General features: G+C 25.4%; 1 protein-coding gene across 1 annotated transcript; it reads right to left on the reverse strand.

Annotated features, from left to right (window-relative positions):
* Positions 1-1,507: 1,507 nt before the first annotated feature.
* Positions 1,508-14,584, reverse strand: Bma-polq-1.1 (Helicase conserved C-terminal domain containing protein; the record flags this gene model as incomplete). Its single annotated transcript, XM_043077709.1, has 20 exons — positions 1,508-1,701; positions 1,973-2,030; positions 2,540-2,700; positions 3,044-3,155; positions 3,327-3,508; positions 3,814-3,988; positions 4,169-4,318; positions 4,525-4,614; positions 4,763-5,008; positions 5,315-5,541; positions 5,678-5,823; positions 5,964-6,961; positions 7,400-7,577; positions 10,529-10,772; positions 12,533-12,668; positions 13,026-13,205; positions 13,497-13,633; positions 13,852-13,993; positions 14,280-14,379; positions 14,580-14,584. 20 exons carry the CDS (start codon positions 14,582-14,584, stop codon positions 1,508-1,510), a joined length of 3,861 nt encoding a protein of 1,286 aa, XP_042933643.1.
* Between the last annotated feature and the right edge of the window lie 1,312 nt (positions 14,585-15,896).

Genomic DNA, 15,896 nt, shown 5'->3' on the forward strand with positions numbered 1-15,896 from the left:
TTCAATCCTCGGGAAAGCTAGTCAAATCTACCAAGCCTTCCCCTTCAAGCATCAAATTTTCACTGGGCTAGGATGGCCCGTTACATACAGACAGCCTCGTTATGAGATTTAATTAACAAATGATTCCTTGTAAAATGAGCCATTGACGGACGCTTCTTTTCTAACTCTGTCAACCTTTTTTGTTCTGAAATTTAAAATTAGCATAGTCAGCGAAAAAAAAAAAGTCTTTTTTTTTTTGTCACTTACTCATACTCTTGCATTGCTCAATTGCTAAATTACATTATTTTCCTTGTGTTTCATATATTAAAATACCTGAATCCCTTTAACCATTTTTAGTCTCTTCCTTTTCTCCCACTTATCATAGATAAAAAGCAAATCGTAAGTCTTTCTTTTTATCATATAATTTAATCAAATAATTACTTTCATGCTTCTATTCAATTCATTTTCTTCTCATTTATCATTTGCATTCATTAGAATCATTATTTTTTTTTTCCGGTTTATAATAATATTCGATTAATATTCGAATCTTGTCTTTCCTATCATTTATTTAAAGTTAAAAATAGCAATCAAAAACACTTCATATATCATAAATTTACTTAGAATAATTTACAGCAATAAGTATTCTCAATTTACTAATATATTTTATCTCGAAAGTTCTTACAAATATACAATTTTGTTGGTAAATTAAAAAAAAAAAAAAGTTACTGGTAAATTTAGAAATTTATTTTACAATACTGAATGAAAGTAGAAAAATTCAGTAACATGCAGACTTCGAGAGATCTATGAAAGGAAATAAATAAAACTATAATTTCAATGCACAACTAATGAAAATAGTATCTGTGATCACAGTATGTTTCAAACAATTGATATATTTGATAATCAGATAAGTGCAAATTAAATATCAATGAGAATTGGTTAAATATAAACTAAATATCAAAGATAATCAACTAAATACTTATTGACAATGGATAAACAAAAACAATCACTGGCAATCATATGCTATCATTTACAATCGGATAAATTTTTTTATTGACAATAGATAAACATAAATATAAATTAATTTCACTGACAAATAAAATCGGAACAAAGGCTAAACAATACAATAACAGATGATGATATTAATCGATCAATGAAAATGGGAAACTTTTGAAATGTGGAAATTTTTTAATAGAAAAAAAAAAAAAAAAAAAAGAAAAACAGCAGCTAATCTTTTTCCAGAATGATCTATATCACATTTTTTAAAAAAAAGTGTTTTATCTAAGTTATATAATTCATATCACTTATAGAAGTTAGTTGTAACATATTTAAAAAAAAAAAACCAGAATAATAAAACATTGGGAATGTTTTCGAAAGAAATGAAACTTTAATGATAGATACTAATCAAATGAGATCTGAACCACAATAACGAAAAAAGACACAAGAAGAACTGAATTTTCTTTTACTGAAAATGACAATTTCAATTTCTCGTAATGATCGTTAGCTAGTAGCTCACAACTAGTTAAAATCTTCAAATTTTAGTACATTCCTGAAGTTCTCCCCAACTTTTACCAAATGAAATTTTAACTGCCAATGGAACCCGTAAATTTGGAGTAACCGATGTCATAGAATGTTTGATAATTTCAACAATTGAAGCTATCGAACTTTCATCCGTTTCTATTAACACTTCATCGTGCAATTGCATGACGATAGATGAATTAGTACCTAAAATGTAAATATATGCGAATATGTTAACTATTTCAAAATCCTCCTAAAATTTTCAATATATTGTGTTTTTAAAACAAATTTTGATAAAAAAAAAAAATATTCTGTATTCAAATTATTTTTAGGAATGTTAAGTGTAGTTAGTATTTGGTATGTTAATAAATTCATATCATTATCATCTACATTCTATTACATCTATCGATTTTCCAATTCACTATTTTCTTTCAAACTTTGTTCGCATAATTTTTCACAAGAAAAAAAAAAAACTGACCTAATAAATTCTTCCGTAAATTCAATAACGCCATCTTAAACAATTCCGCTACTGAACCCTATAAGATGTATTTTCTATTTTAAAAAATTTAAAAAACAGTCTAAAAAAAAGCATTTGTTGTCAGAGAAATGATAAAATTATCTGTATGAAGAAGTACACAAATATTTATTATCAATGATATGTATTAATTCTAACTGATTGCTTAAAAATATATATATATATATAAAAGAAAAAATGTCTTTTGCCCTATTACCCATCAATTATTGAACGCCTAAAAAAGTAATCTGATTAAATGAATAAAACTGACAAATATTTGAATATTATCAAGCATACCAAAAAGATTACTGCACTAATATCCTACATATATATATATATATATATATAAAAAAAAAAAAAAAAATGACTATACTAATATACCACAAATTATCATCACTTCATCTACTCTTGCCGTAAAGTCTCGTATTTCGGATTATTTAATCAAATAGAGAGAGACAAAAAAAAAAAAATTAAATAGTTCCGCAACTAAAAATAAGTATAAAAAATCATATATCTATATCTAACATCTACCTGTATACAAGTATTGATAGCTTGACGTTCAGCTTGAGCTAACTCTGTTTGCAGCACAGCAGAAGTTATTTGAGGTAAAAATCGTCGACGACCTAATAAAGTACTCACAAATCCATTAGTTCGGCACATAGCTAATATTTTATCCATCCATGTTCGTACTTCTGCAACGAAAAAAAAAATATCTGCGGGAAGCTTTATATTTTTATCATACTTTATTATTTATATAGTAAACATTATCTCAGCTATAATTCAAATGTGAAAGGAAAGAAATAAAGAGAAAATAAAGAAGTTAGAAAGTGGTAATTAAAAAAAATGGAAAACAAAATTAGTTGAAAGGAAATTTTTTTTTATTAAACTTTAATTTGGATAATATTTCCAAATTTAATTGTAACATTGCAAAAATAATGCAATTAAATATAGCTTTTTATTATCAAAAAGATAGAATTAATAAAATTAATAAACACCGTTTGTTTTGATTTGATGAAATAATTTTTTAAAGTTTACTTGGAAACAACTGAAAAAAAGATATGATCATTTGTTGAGCATGTTGTTTTGATATACCCAATTCTTTACTTAATGATATGGCACCCATGCCATAAATAATACCATAACAAAGCTGAAAAATAAAGCTAGAATAGTTTTATTTTTTAAAAGTTTAATTATCAATATTTTCTTTCGTTCTTTTTTTCCGTCTTTCTAGAATCTAATTTGTCAAAGTATTTTCGCTTCAAATATATTTAAACAAAGAATAAAATGTACAAATTTATTACAATAGAAGATTAATAACCTGTTTAACTTTGTTTCGATCTACTTTAATATGCAATGTTTCGTTTTTATTCCATTTGTTCGTAATAATTTCGAAAAAATCATCTTTGGTCAAGAAAAGAGATATGAGATTAGGATCAGCTGAGAGATGTGCCAACATTCGCATTTCTAACTGTCGATAATCAGATGATAATAGAATTCTACCTTTAAACATACTAAAATTAAATTGGTGATGAAATTGTAAAGAAAAATGGTAATTTTGTACTATTATCATTTTACAAGTAAAAATTTTAATTTTAAATAAAATAAAGAGTAAAATTAAAGATCAAAAGAAATAGTTTATTACTATTTTTAGCAGGAAAAATGAACCTAATAACTACTCATTAAGATTCACAATTTCTGTAATATGCTTACATTTCTAACAATAAGTATGCTTAACAGTGAATACTTTTATATATAATCAAATCAGCGTTTTTCATTTTTGATATATTTAAAAGTAATTTACAAACCTTTCGGAACAATGAAAAGTGATCGAATGGAAAAACCATCGATAATTGCATCTTTTTGCACATTTTGCACATTTGGATGTACTGTTAAAACACGACCAGTGCAACAATGTGTTATAAAATTAGCACGAATTCGTCCATCAGAACAACACAATTTTAAAAGTATTGGTAAAGATGTCTGAAAAATGTTTGCAGTACATTTTAAAATTTTTAAAAAGAGAAAAAAAAAAATTTTACCGCAAGAAAATACAAGATTAAATGTTTCACTTGCATTGATAGTATCAAGCTGTATGCTAAGATTACTGATATGAGGAAAATGATATCATAATCCATGATTTTAGAATGAAAAATTATTTACAGTTAAGGCGGTATTTATTCGTCTCCATTCCAAAATTAAACTTATGATAGGATATTTTGGTGCTAATTGTTGCAGAACAATTTTGTTTGTTGAATAATGTCGACCAGTTGATGCATTTGGTGGTGGAATTTGCAGACGTACAAAAAGTATCTAAATATCACAAAAGTATATTAAAAATTTTCTTGCATTCTTAAATATTCATTTATTGACATTACCTTTATTATCTCAGAGTTTAAGCTTAAATTTGATCAGAATTTAAAATTTTAATTAAACGAAAGCTTGTTTTTTTTTCTTTTTATGATAAATTAAAATTAACAATTTTCATTGATGTAGAAATTTTTTTTTTTTTTTGATACCTGAGAAATTTCCGCTGCTGAACCAAAATTAAATGGAATTCCACTAATACCATAAGCTTTTGCCTCAATTTCGGTCAATTTTTGTTGAAGCTAAAATTATTAATACAATTTAACAAAAATAACCTTGTTTCAAATCACGAAACATTTTCTCTTTTTTTTTTTAAATAGAAGAAAAAAAGATTAGAAGTTCAGAAATTTGAAAACTTAAAAATTTTAAATGTTAATAACGTATAAATACCTTAGAATTCAGAGTTAGAGCTTTATTCCTATCAAAAGCTATACCCGTAATTTCTATTTCACTGAACAGAACAACTGATTTTAATTCCAATTCTACAGATTTAATTGAAGATAATCGAACAGCAGCCGACATTAGATCATTATGCATATGCAAACATATAAATGCATTAATTGCTGCTCGTAATCGTGGTGTTGCATTTCTTAAAATTACAGCACGTTCTGGAGAAGTAAGTTGTGAAAGTAAATCCTGAAAGATAATAAAATATATATATATATATATATATATATATATATATATATATATATAGTTATAGAACAGAATCACAAATAATTTGATATCATGTATAAATAAATCATTTAAGATATATCAAAATTTTTTTTAATTTCTAAAAATTTTTCTATTCTAAATTTACGAAAAATGAAGTAATTATTATCAAAGTTATTATTAAAGAAATCACTAAAAAAGGTTGAACAAACACAAAAATTGATTTTTAAAAGAGACAAATAATTATTTTATTAAAATTTCACACAAAAAAAAAAAAAAAAAAAAAACCTGAAAAGAAAGAGCGGAATCATCTAGTGTACGATAATGGGCTAAATATGAAACTGTTTGTATGCAAGTACAGCGATTAAAAAGGATAGGTGAATCGACTAAATCTCGAAGATATCGTAATGAACGTGAAAATGATAGTAAATCATAAATGTACTTTTCTTGTTCAGATTTTAATATATTATCCAATACTTCTAATCGCTTATCAATTTCAATTTCAGAAACATATTCTGAAAAAAAAAAAAAAAAAAACATAATTATGACTAATAAGAGATATATCAGGTTCAATTATGACTGATAAGAAATAATTCAGTTTAATTTCAATTAAACTTCAACTTATGATAATATAGACTGAAATTAACCCACTTGGCCTGAAATCAATATAAACACATTCGTCATTTAATGGGCATAATGCTATTCCAATTATTTCTTTGTTGCATATTGCAATGCATAAACCAATTTGACTCCAATATTTTTGACGTATCAAAAATTGCTCCCATATTGTAGAAGATCTGAAAATTTATGTAGAGTAATTTTTGTTGCAAGCAGAATTCTGTCAATTTTTCCTTTTTTAAAATTTCACATTGAATTATTCTAGTTTAATTTAAAGAAGGCAAAGTTAAATTTTGTTTTCCAAATAAATTAAATGTACCCGCAAACATCTATAATTTGAAATTCAGTAGTTCCTGTTTGGTTGCTGTCGAAATTTTGTTTAATATCATTTTTAACACTTTCATTAAATTTAATTTCATTCTCCATAGTTATAGTAACAGGTGATGATCCATATTTTAAAATTTTATGCAGAGGACTTTGAAAACTTGGTGATGATTGCAAAGATTGACAATTAATTGTTGATTGTTGATCAATAGGTTTTATGCAATATGATGAATTCTTTGGTGTATTAAATGATTGCGAACTAATTGATGAATAAGATGTTCGATCAAATAAATCACTACTATGATCAAAAATTGATTGATTTCTAATACTTTCATCCGAATTGACAATAATTTCTTTTTCTTCTTCATTACTTTGAAGTGTTATCTGCTGTGACATAGCACGTTCATCGTTAAACTGAATTGTAGATGATTTCTTCATATTGAAATCATGAAAATATTTCACCTCATCTTTCTCTAAATTATCATTTTTCATCCCACTTGTAGCTGTTGTTGTTGTTGCAATCATTTGAGTTTCATTTTTAGTTGAATTAAAAATATTCAACGATTCAAATATTTTCAAATCAGTAAGCTCATCTTGTTGCTTCTCTGATTTAATTTCATCAAATTTTTCATTGTTAGCTAGAACAGCAATAGCATCTAATGCTTGCGTAACTTGTTGAATTTCACCGGAATACTGACTACAACCAAAACGTAACAATGTTTCATCCGACATTGAAGTATGAGCAAAATCCGCACATAATTGTTTAACATTTTCCACATCCAATCTATCCGGAATAACCAAATTCTCTTTGTTTGTTATTGAACAATTATGGAAAATAGCTTTTTCTACTTCATCAGAATTGCTGCTTTTCAGTAATTCCATTTTCGGTGGTCGTTTTTCAATCACTTTTGATGTTTGGATTAAACTTTGAGTGCTTACTGCAATTTGTTCTTCCGAATTTTTAGAAGTACTTGTGGTTGGTAAAATTTCATGCTGCAAAACGACAATATCGTCAAATTATTAGTGAAAAAAAAAAAAAAAATTTGAGAAACAATCTTAAGTCTACATCTCATAATTAATTAGGCATAAAACCAATTAAGACAATACTAGTTCATTTTATAAATGTGCTGAATTAATTGTTCATACAATTCAAACCTTGAGTTTTCTTTTTTTTTTTTTTTTTTGCTCCAAAAGTTCCATAAATTATAGCATTAGAGTACGATGAGCTAGATAATTCAAGACTATACAAGATTCAATTTTCAAATCAAAATTCAAATAAAAGATATTGAAAAAAAATTAATTATTAATGATATTTTTCCTGATTATTTTATTTTTGCTTACTTTAGTTATTCACAGACATTTATTTTTAATTTTCAGCAAAAGATTAAACTATTCAAACTTTAGATGTTTTAATTGAAAGAATATACTAACCGTGAAGAAATCACTTGAAATAAATTCAACATCTGAAGAAAGGACAGAATTAGGATTCATACTACTTTCATCACAATTATTGCTTATAGCATTCAATTTATCATGATTAGTTTCACAAATTGATGTCACCGTGGAAAACAAAGAATCAATTTTGTCATCTGAGAATATGCCAATAGCCCTGGAATAGAATTTTAAAATGGAATCATAAAGAGACTAAGAGTCGCAATAAATAACATTAATTTTTGTGATCTCAATAATATGGCACATATGTCTTTAAGAAAAGTTTCATTGATTTAATTGGAATAAAAAAAAAAAGCTTTTTTAAGGAAAGTTTATAAAAAATGACAATAATATAAAGTCTGGAGGAAGTAAACAAATCGACATACATATTATAAAATGTATCGGTTTATCAACATGGTGAAGTATTTAAGCATAAATATTTCGAGGCCGATCAATTTGGATTAAAGAATTCAACAGTTAGTTATATTTTTATGTATTTTATTACTTGCTCAAGGCATAGTTCTAGCCTATAGCTAAGATATTGAATATAAAAGCTAAAACTAAAAAAAAAAAAATCACATACACAAATAAATTCAACATTTGGCTATTAATTTTAACGAAGAATAGCTGTTTTATATTAAATTTTACTGCTTGCTGTTTATAAGACAAATTAATTCACTTATTAGCAAAAATAATGCCACAATATAATGTCTAAATGATAATTCCAGTTTGATATACTATCATTTGATACAGTTCTATCACTTAATAGTAGCATAATTAACTGATAATTGCAAATGATAAGCTAATATCGGTGATAAGAAAAATAAGTTGCCCGAAAAATTACTTCATTGACAGACAGATTAGATTGGGTGCACTCACTTTAACTGGTCGAAAACCAAATATCTTATTGATTCAGAAAAAAATGCTTCAAAATTATTTTCATAAGGAGATTCTCCATTTAACAATGACAGCAACAGCAATAAAACCATTAAAATAATACTTTAATAGTGATTAATTTAGTGAATGAATAATTAAATCTATATAACTTATTACAAAGTTAAATATTTCATTTATTAAAATAAAAAATAATCTGACGATTTGCATAGAATTACTTTCAAATTATCTACTTCACTTTTTAAATAACTGAATTAACTCCTCATAATTTTCTCAATCTATCAAAGTGAAATATTTTGGTAAAATTTGATAAAATATGCATTTATACAGTTGAATAAAACTTAAACCAATAGATGGTAGATGAACTCTAATAAATTCTAGAATTTCAAATCTTTATTTGAAGTTTTCTATTGAGTAACATATTGTAGAATTATTAAAAATTATTCGATATTTGAAGAAGTTCAGATATCCATCTCAGTGTAAGAAAAAAAAAAAAAAATTAATATGTTAACCTGAGAGAAGAGGAAAGATTTAAACGAGCACGTTGAATTAATATTTGAGCTGCTTCAACATCTGTCATTAAACCTTCTCCAGCAAGCCAACGATTCAATCCTTCATTGTTATCACGTCTATAATAAATTAAAAATTAACAATAACAAAAAAAAAAAAAAAAAATTATAACTACAGATTTCAAATAAATATTAAAATTAGAAAAATTCTCACGTTGCATTTCATTTAATTTTTACTTAATCAACAAAAAATTTTTATAACAAATGCATAATTTTATGATAGCTTATTCTAAACAAATCTAATACCATTAATATAATACTAAATATTTGTAATAATTCAATTAAATACTTTTTTTTTTTTTTTAAAAATTGAAATTCATCTATAAAATTTATATTTTATATATTTTGATATGATATTATTTTTATTACCATTTATAATCTTTTTCCATCCCCTTCTTTTTCTATTATTTTTCTCTAACAAATTTTATTAACATAAAACATCATTCTATTCATTTATCATTATAAATGACGTAATATTTTGCTACAATTATATGCTATCTTTTCCAAACAAAAAAAAAAAAAAAACAAAAAAAAAAGAAAAAACAAAAAAAAAAGAAGAAAAGAAAATTATTCTTTCCTAATTTCTACAATTTAATCTCAATCATTTATCTAAAATATGATGATGGCCTTGAAACGTATGGCGTTGTCGTTTGTCGTCTGTTTAGTCCATCTTTTCATTTAACTATTCTTTCCATTATGTCAAATTGACTTCACTTCTTTACTACCAAACTATTGTTACCCAATTGCTACTAATTAAATGGATGACAGCTAAAAAGCTTGTCAATTCGCTATGTTTACAGAAATTTTATTTGCATTTATCTTTTATATATAATTGTATATATCTGTATGATTATAAACATTAAAAGCTTAGTTTATTATAGCCTTTACGAGTGACAATTGCTGATTTGCATATATTTTCATTTATTCTTTTACATTTGTCATTTCTCTAATTATTCTCGGAGAATTCTCGAAGATTTAATCATCATACTTTTAGTGAAAGATAGAAAGAGAGAATGAAATATCAATCAGATGTGCAGTTATTCACAAATATCAGATTAAATTAAAAAAAAAAAAAAATACTTGCCTCAGATTACTTAATATAACAAGAAATTCAATATATGAATTCAAATATCATTCTTTTAAAATATTTAAGAAACATAAAGTTATGTACATAGGTTGTAAGCAAATATAATAATGGATGAACTAATTTCTTTTAACTTTAATTTAATTTTAATTCATTTACTAATTTAATATATAAAAGTAAAACAGAGTAATTAAAACGACTTTTTTGAACAGTACTGATTTAATTTACATTGAATCACGTTGAGCAATATTTATCTATCAGAGTTTTTACAAAACTCTATCATTTTGGCTAAAAATCTAAAAAAATTATGATAATATTGATTATCATAACTATTTGAACTATTTATTATCATAATTGTCATCCCACAAAGCTTTACCTAATACAAATGTCTTAGCTTTTTTTGTTTGTCATTTTTTTCACCTTCAATTTATTATAATTACTGCATCCATCACTCTTTCTACAAATCACTTACAATATTTTACAGATATTAGCAGTTCATTAAAGCAATGTGTCTTTTTAAAATTTACCGGATAGTTCAATAAAAGCATAATTTATATATACCTATAAGTCAAATATACTTACCTGATATAAGGAACAACAGATCGTAAAATTTTTGCAATATCATCAATTGAAGTGATAGCTAATGTAGGAATTGTTGTAATATTAGCATTGTGAAAAGCTCGAGCTCTTATACCATCGATACCTTCAATTTGAACCAATTCTGTTAAATCTTTACGAACACCAAATGTTAATCGTTCGGAAAAACCATCCAATACACTTCGTAAATATGTCCAACCAAGTTTTTCACAAAACGATACAACCATATCTGTAAAAGGTATGATTTCAAAAGTGAAAGTGAAATCTTGAGCAATAAACTGATAGTATTAAATTATTATTAGAAGTCAAATTTGACAAATAGAAAATTTGAAGAATTTAATTGTAAGATATAAAAAGTTGAAAAAATTTGCCGAAAATTAATTTTTCAACAAATTTTTTATGATCATAAATTTGCTACATTTTGCTATATCTTATATATGATTGAAAAGTGAAAGAAAAAGAATGAAAATAAGAAGGAATAAGAGATGAAAATAAGAGAAAAAGATATACATATTATTTTAGAAATACTTTATTTAGTAATACGATATAATTTCTTCTCATAATTCAAGCATGTTTCAAAGAAAAGAAGCACAAAATTTAAATCAGTAGTATTCGAAATTTGAAATTAACACTTATTGAGACAATTTCTTCTTGCTATTATTAAAAGTATATTATTATTATTAGAGCTATTTTTTGGAATATTATACTATCAGCACCTATCTTATTAGTAAATGATTAGCACTCAAAGTTCAGATAAGATTACATTGCCACCTTTTTTTTTTTTTTTTGTAAAAACACTGATAATTTTTTTGATTAGAATTTCAAAAAAAACAACGATGCAATAACATTATTTATTTGAAAATGTTAATTGTAAATTTTAAATACGAATAAAAACAATTTTACTACAAATTAAACTACACTATCCTAGACAAACAAAAATAAAAACACAGCAATTGTAATTAATTACTAACACATCATAATAATTAAAGCTATATCAACATTATATATTATAACACTAAACACTGATAAATCATTGTTCCCACTCTTAATTTCATGTTCTTTAGTGATATTATCATTCCTAATCATTAATAATTATGAATGCTAATAATGATTAAATATTAATTTTATGCTTCTTTAATTACAAAACTTGTGGTATGTTTTGGTTGTACGATTACTACATTTTGAATTATAATTTTAATTTTCCCACAATCAAAAGTAATTTTGTCTTCTTCCTATTTGAAATTCATGTAAAATCGTCAGAAACACAAAATTCCCTAATTTGGCCAATTTCTCCCTCCTTTTACCATACTAATACAAGTTAGGAGATAGAGAGATAGATAGATAGAGAGAGAGAGAGAGAGAGAGAGAGAGAAATGAAGGATAATAATTAGTATGGAAAGTTGCGCTTTAACTACATCAAATTGGGGCCGAATTACGGTAGTTAGAAGTTGAAGGGATTAAAAATTTGTGACAAAATTTATGATAGATATGATGAAAAGAAGAGAAAAAGAATGAGAAAGTTAGGCAACAGTTATTGACGATAACAAAGGCAATTAGCAAAGATTTCTGTTCATTTGGGTAACGTTTTAATGAGGGCACTTGAACGCTTCATTTTCCTTACTTAAGTGCCTTGTTTGTGTCAAAATTAAGGATTAACAAAGAAAAGCCGCAAAAACTAATTTCTATTCTTCATATTTGTTAAATGATCTAATTAAGAGATGAGAAAGAATAATCTAATCTGATCTGATCCAATCAGATTTACTAATTTCACTTAACAAAACTGGATTATCTCCCATTCTCATCTAGTTTTCTATTAATATTACTATTATTACTGTGATCAATAATGCATATTGGTAGTTAATGAGAAATTTATATGTAACAATTTTACATATAATACTTATAAATTTTAAATTGACTGAAAAATATATTGAAAATTCAAAAAAGAAAATAATGAAAAGAAATTTCAGTTTAAATCACATAAAAATTTACAGGCATATGTTGCGGATTGTTGTTGTAACGTTTGCAATGCTCCACGATTAATACGAAAACGTCGAGCAACATCACCAAGTGAATATTCTCTTATCAGATCGTAAAGTGCCAATGCGGAAAGAAAACGTAAATGCACCTGAAATATTTATAAAAAGAAAAAATAAATAAATTTACAAACAAAAGCATATAATAGTTAAAAGTTGATTGATAGCAGATGACATAAGTTATTAGAATAAAAAATTAAGAATAAATCATTGTATTGCAAAAAAAAAAGTGATTAGCTAAAATACTACTTATAATATGATATGTAATTTTTTCAAGTGATTTATTTGTCAAGAAACGATTGCAATTTAAATTTTTATCCTTTATATTTTAAATCGACAGAAATATTATTATCGTATCATCGTGTAAATACTATCAAATATAACTGAAATTGTTATGCAAAATAAGATTATTTAAGTTTGGAATAGAAAAAGTAATTTTGAATGAATACCTGCATATTGCTTATTTTGGATGCTTGTCTACCTTGTATCTTTCCAAGAATGAAACTATCAAGAATACCAATCATTTTGCCCACTCTTTGTAATTTGGTAGGTAATTTAGACCAAATATTATAGTAAACATTCCAATCGATATAATTCATCCAAATGGAATCACTATGAAGTGGTGTTACCTTAAATTATGGAACTGTAATTTGATAATGATGTTGATACAGACATGATTAATTTTACTTATTCATCTAGTCATATTAGTTTATTAGCTATTAGTATGAAATTTTATGTATAGCAAAAATTCAACAACTCAATTTTTTTCTCTTTAATCATTTATAATGCTTTTCAGTTAAATTAATTCTCATTTTTCAAGAAACTTATTTCAGTATTTCACACTTCACTATTCATCAATTCAGAGCTATTGAAATTATTGATAGTTTTTGGAAAAAAATGGGAAAGACTTTAAAAAATACCAAATAAAGTAAATGAAGCTCATTATCCAAAGCAAGGGAACGTGTCGCCTTTTCAAGATCATCATAAACTTGTAATGCAATATCAGGTGACAGCGATGATGTAAACACGGCTTGGCCTAATTGAGTCCCGCAGAGTCCTTCAATTGTATCATTTTAACTTGTAAATAGAATGAAATAAACAAAAAATTATTGCGAATTAAAAAGCATGAGAAAAAATGCCTTAGAAAAAAAAAATGCCTGGTAATATCTTTTCATTAATGTTATTCAAATCTTTATTATGCTCAATGATACAAATTATTAATTGAAAAAAATAAAATAATTTTATTTAATAATTTGAAAATAACAAAACTAATACCGTGATTTTTTTGTTGACAAATTAATTTTCTTGTAATAAGAAAATTGAGCTCATCCTTTATCGTTAATTTTCTTTCGAAAAACAATAATGATAGTAAATTTTCTAGATCATTTTCATCTCTACAAAGACCACTGCATATCGCCTATAATCATAATTGATTATTTAATTGACAGAAACAATTATCAGTTATTATAAATTATTACTTACTGATTAACATTTATAAGTTATCATAGTAATGAAATTAATGATTACGAATCACTGAATAATTAAAGAAAAATAAAATTAGAAAAAAAAAAATTGAAAAATTGCAAAATTCAAATAAACTCAATAATTAACCTAATTCAATTTGTCGAACTTCCGAAATACGAGTGAAAATGATGAAAAAATTACAAAAAAAGAAAAAAGAAAGATTGCACAGCTCAAATAACCTCAATAATTAGCTTAATTCGTCGTCGTTGAACTTCACATCTACGAGCAAAAATTGCTTTTTGTTGAATAATTCGTTGCACTAAATCTAGCTGATTCTTGCTACATACTACAATACTTTCACCTGAAATTGCAACATTTCATATCGATGTATTCAACTTATCATTCTTTCTAAATTATTCAGTAACATTCTGTTTTTTTTTTTTTTGCAAAAGTATTCTGATAAATTTTGATAAATGTGTTTTGATAAAAATGTTTACTGGAAAAAAACAATAGCAATTTCAGCCAATAATTTTCAATACTTCATATGTTTCTGTTCTCTAAGTCTAAAACTATTTACTTAGATATTCGTAATAAAATGGTAATTAAAACTTTCAAAAAAAAACAAAACAAACAAAATGTTGAAGTTACAAAAGCTATAAGGTAAAAATCTAAACATGTGAAATAATTTGAATCAAAAAAAAAAAAATTAATATCGATGAATCATGGAGATTTATTGTCTTTTAATGAATACTAAATTTGCCTACTAAATTCAACTAATAGCTTTAATTAAACGTTAACAGTAGCAATAGCAATGAAAATAAATGTAAAAGAGCCAATTCAATTAATGCATTTTGAACTTCTTCAACACTTATGGGCTTTATAAAACATTTTGTACTCATAGATTTGTCTAATTTATGCCTTTGTTTCTTCCGCATTCAACTGATTCCAATCATATATACACTTGCTTCTTCTTAATATTCTTTAGTAATAAAGCTATTGCTATTACTATTGTTGAAGTTATTGTCATTACTGTTATTATGTTCCTATTATATGATAGATATTGGTTGTTATTATATGATAGATATTGGTTGAAATTATTGTTGTTATTATTATTATATTATTACTCGTTTATTATAATCTATCATTATTATATAAATTCTTATTGCTATATGCTAGCATATTTGCTTACCTCTAATTGTATTAATGATGATGATGATGATAACAATACTCTCTTATGCTACACAATCAATTTAATTTTCATACTTGCTCAAATTATTAAGGCATTTTTGCGTAGCATAATGTACTCTTTATATGTTTCAAATTTAGATTTCCTCTCTCATCTCTCTCTCTCTCTCTGTCTCTTTTTCTCTTCATTTCCTTTAACTCATCCTTTTTCTTTTATTACCTTATCTGCTAAATAATACACGGTATATATAACATAACTATACTTACATCCTTATGTAAATGAACAAAAGAGGTGTACCCAATTTGATTGGCTATAAAAGAGCATTGAAATGATTCGGGTTGGTTGCTTCCGCTCCGCCCTTTCAAATACCGTTTTAACCATACGGTAATTAAAGGATAATAAAAGAAACGATGACACTTTACCACCATTAGACATCTTAGTTCCTATTTATTCCTTAAGAAGTGTAAAGTTTGCTTGCTTATTTATTTGTCCATTTATAACCTAAGTGTATATTATTAGTATTCAAGCAAAAACGAAAAAGATACGAGGAAGGAAGAATATGCAAACAATATCGGTTGCGATGTTTGGTGGTGGTGGTGGTGGTGGTAGCAATGGTGGTAATGGTGGTTGTTGTAGTATTGGTGGAAATTCAACAACCGGCTTAGGTAGT

This window comes from Brugia malayi, assembly GCF_000002995.4.
Source record: "Brugia malayi strain FR3 genome assembly, contig: Bm_v4_Chr1_scaffold_001, whole genome shotgun sequence".
Classification (NCBI taxonomy): Eukaryota; Metazoa; Nematoda; class Chromadorea; order Rhabditida; family Onchocercidae; genus Brugia; species Brugia malayi.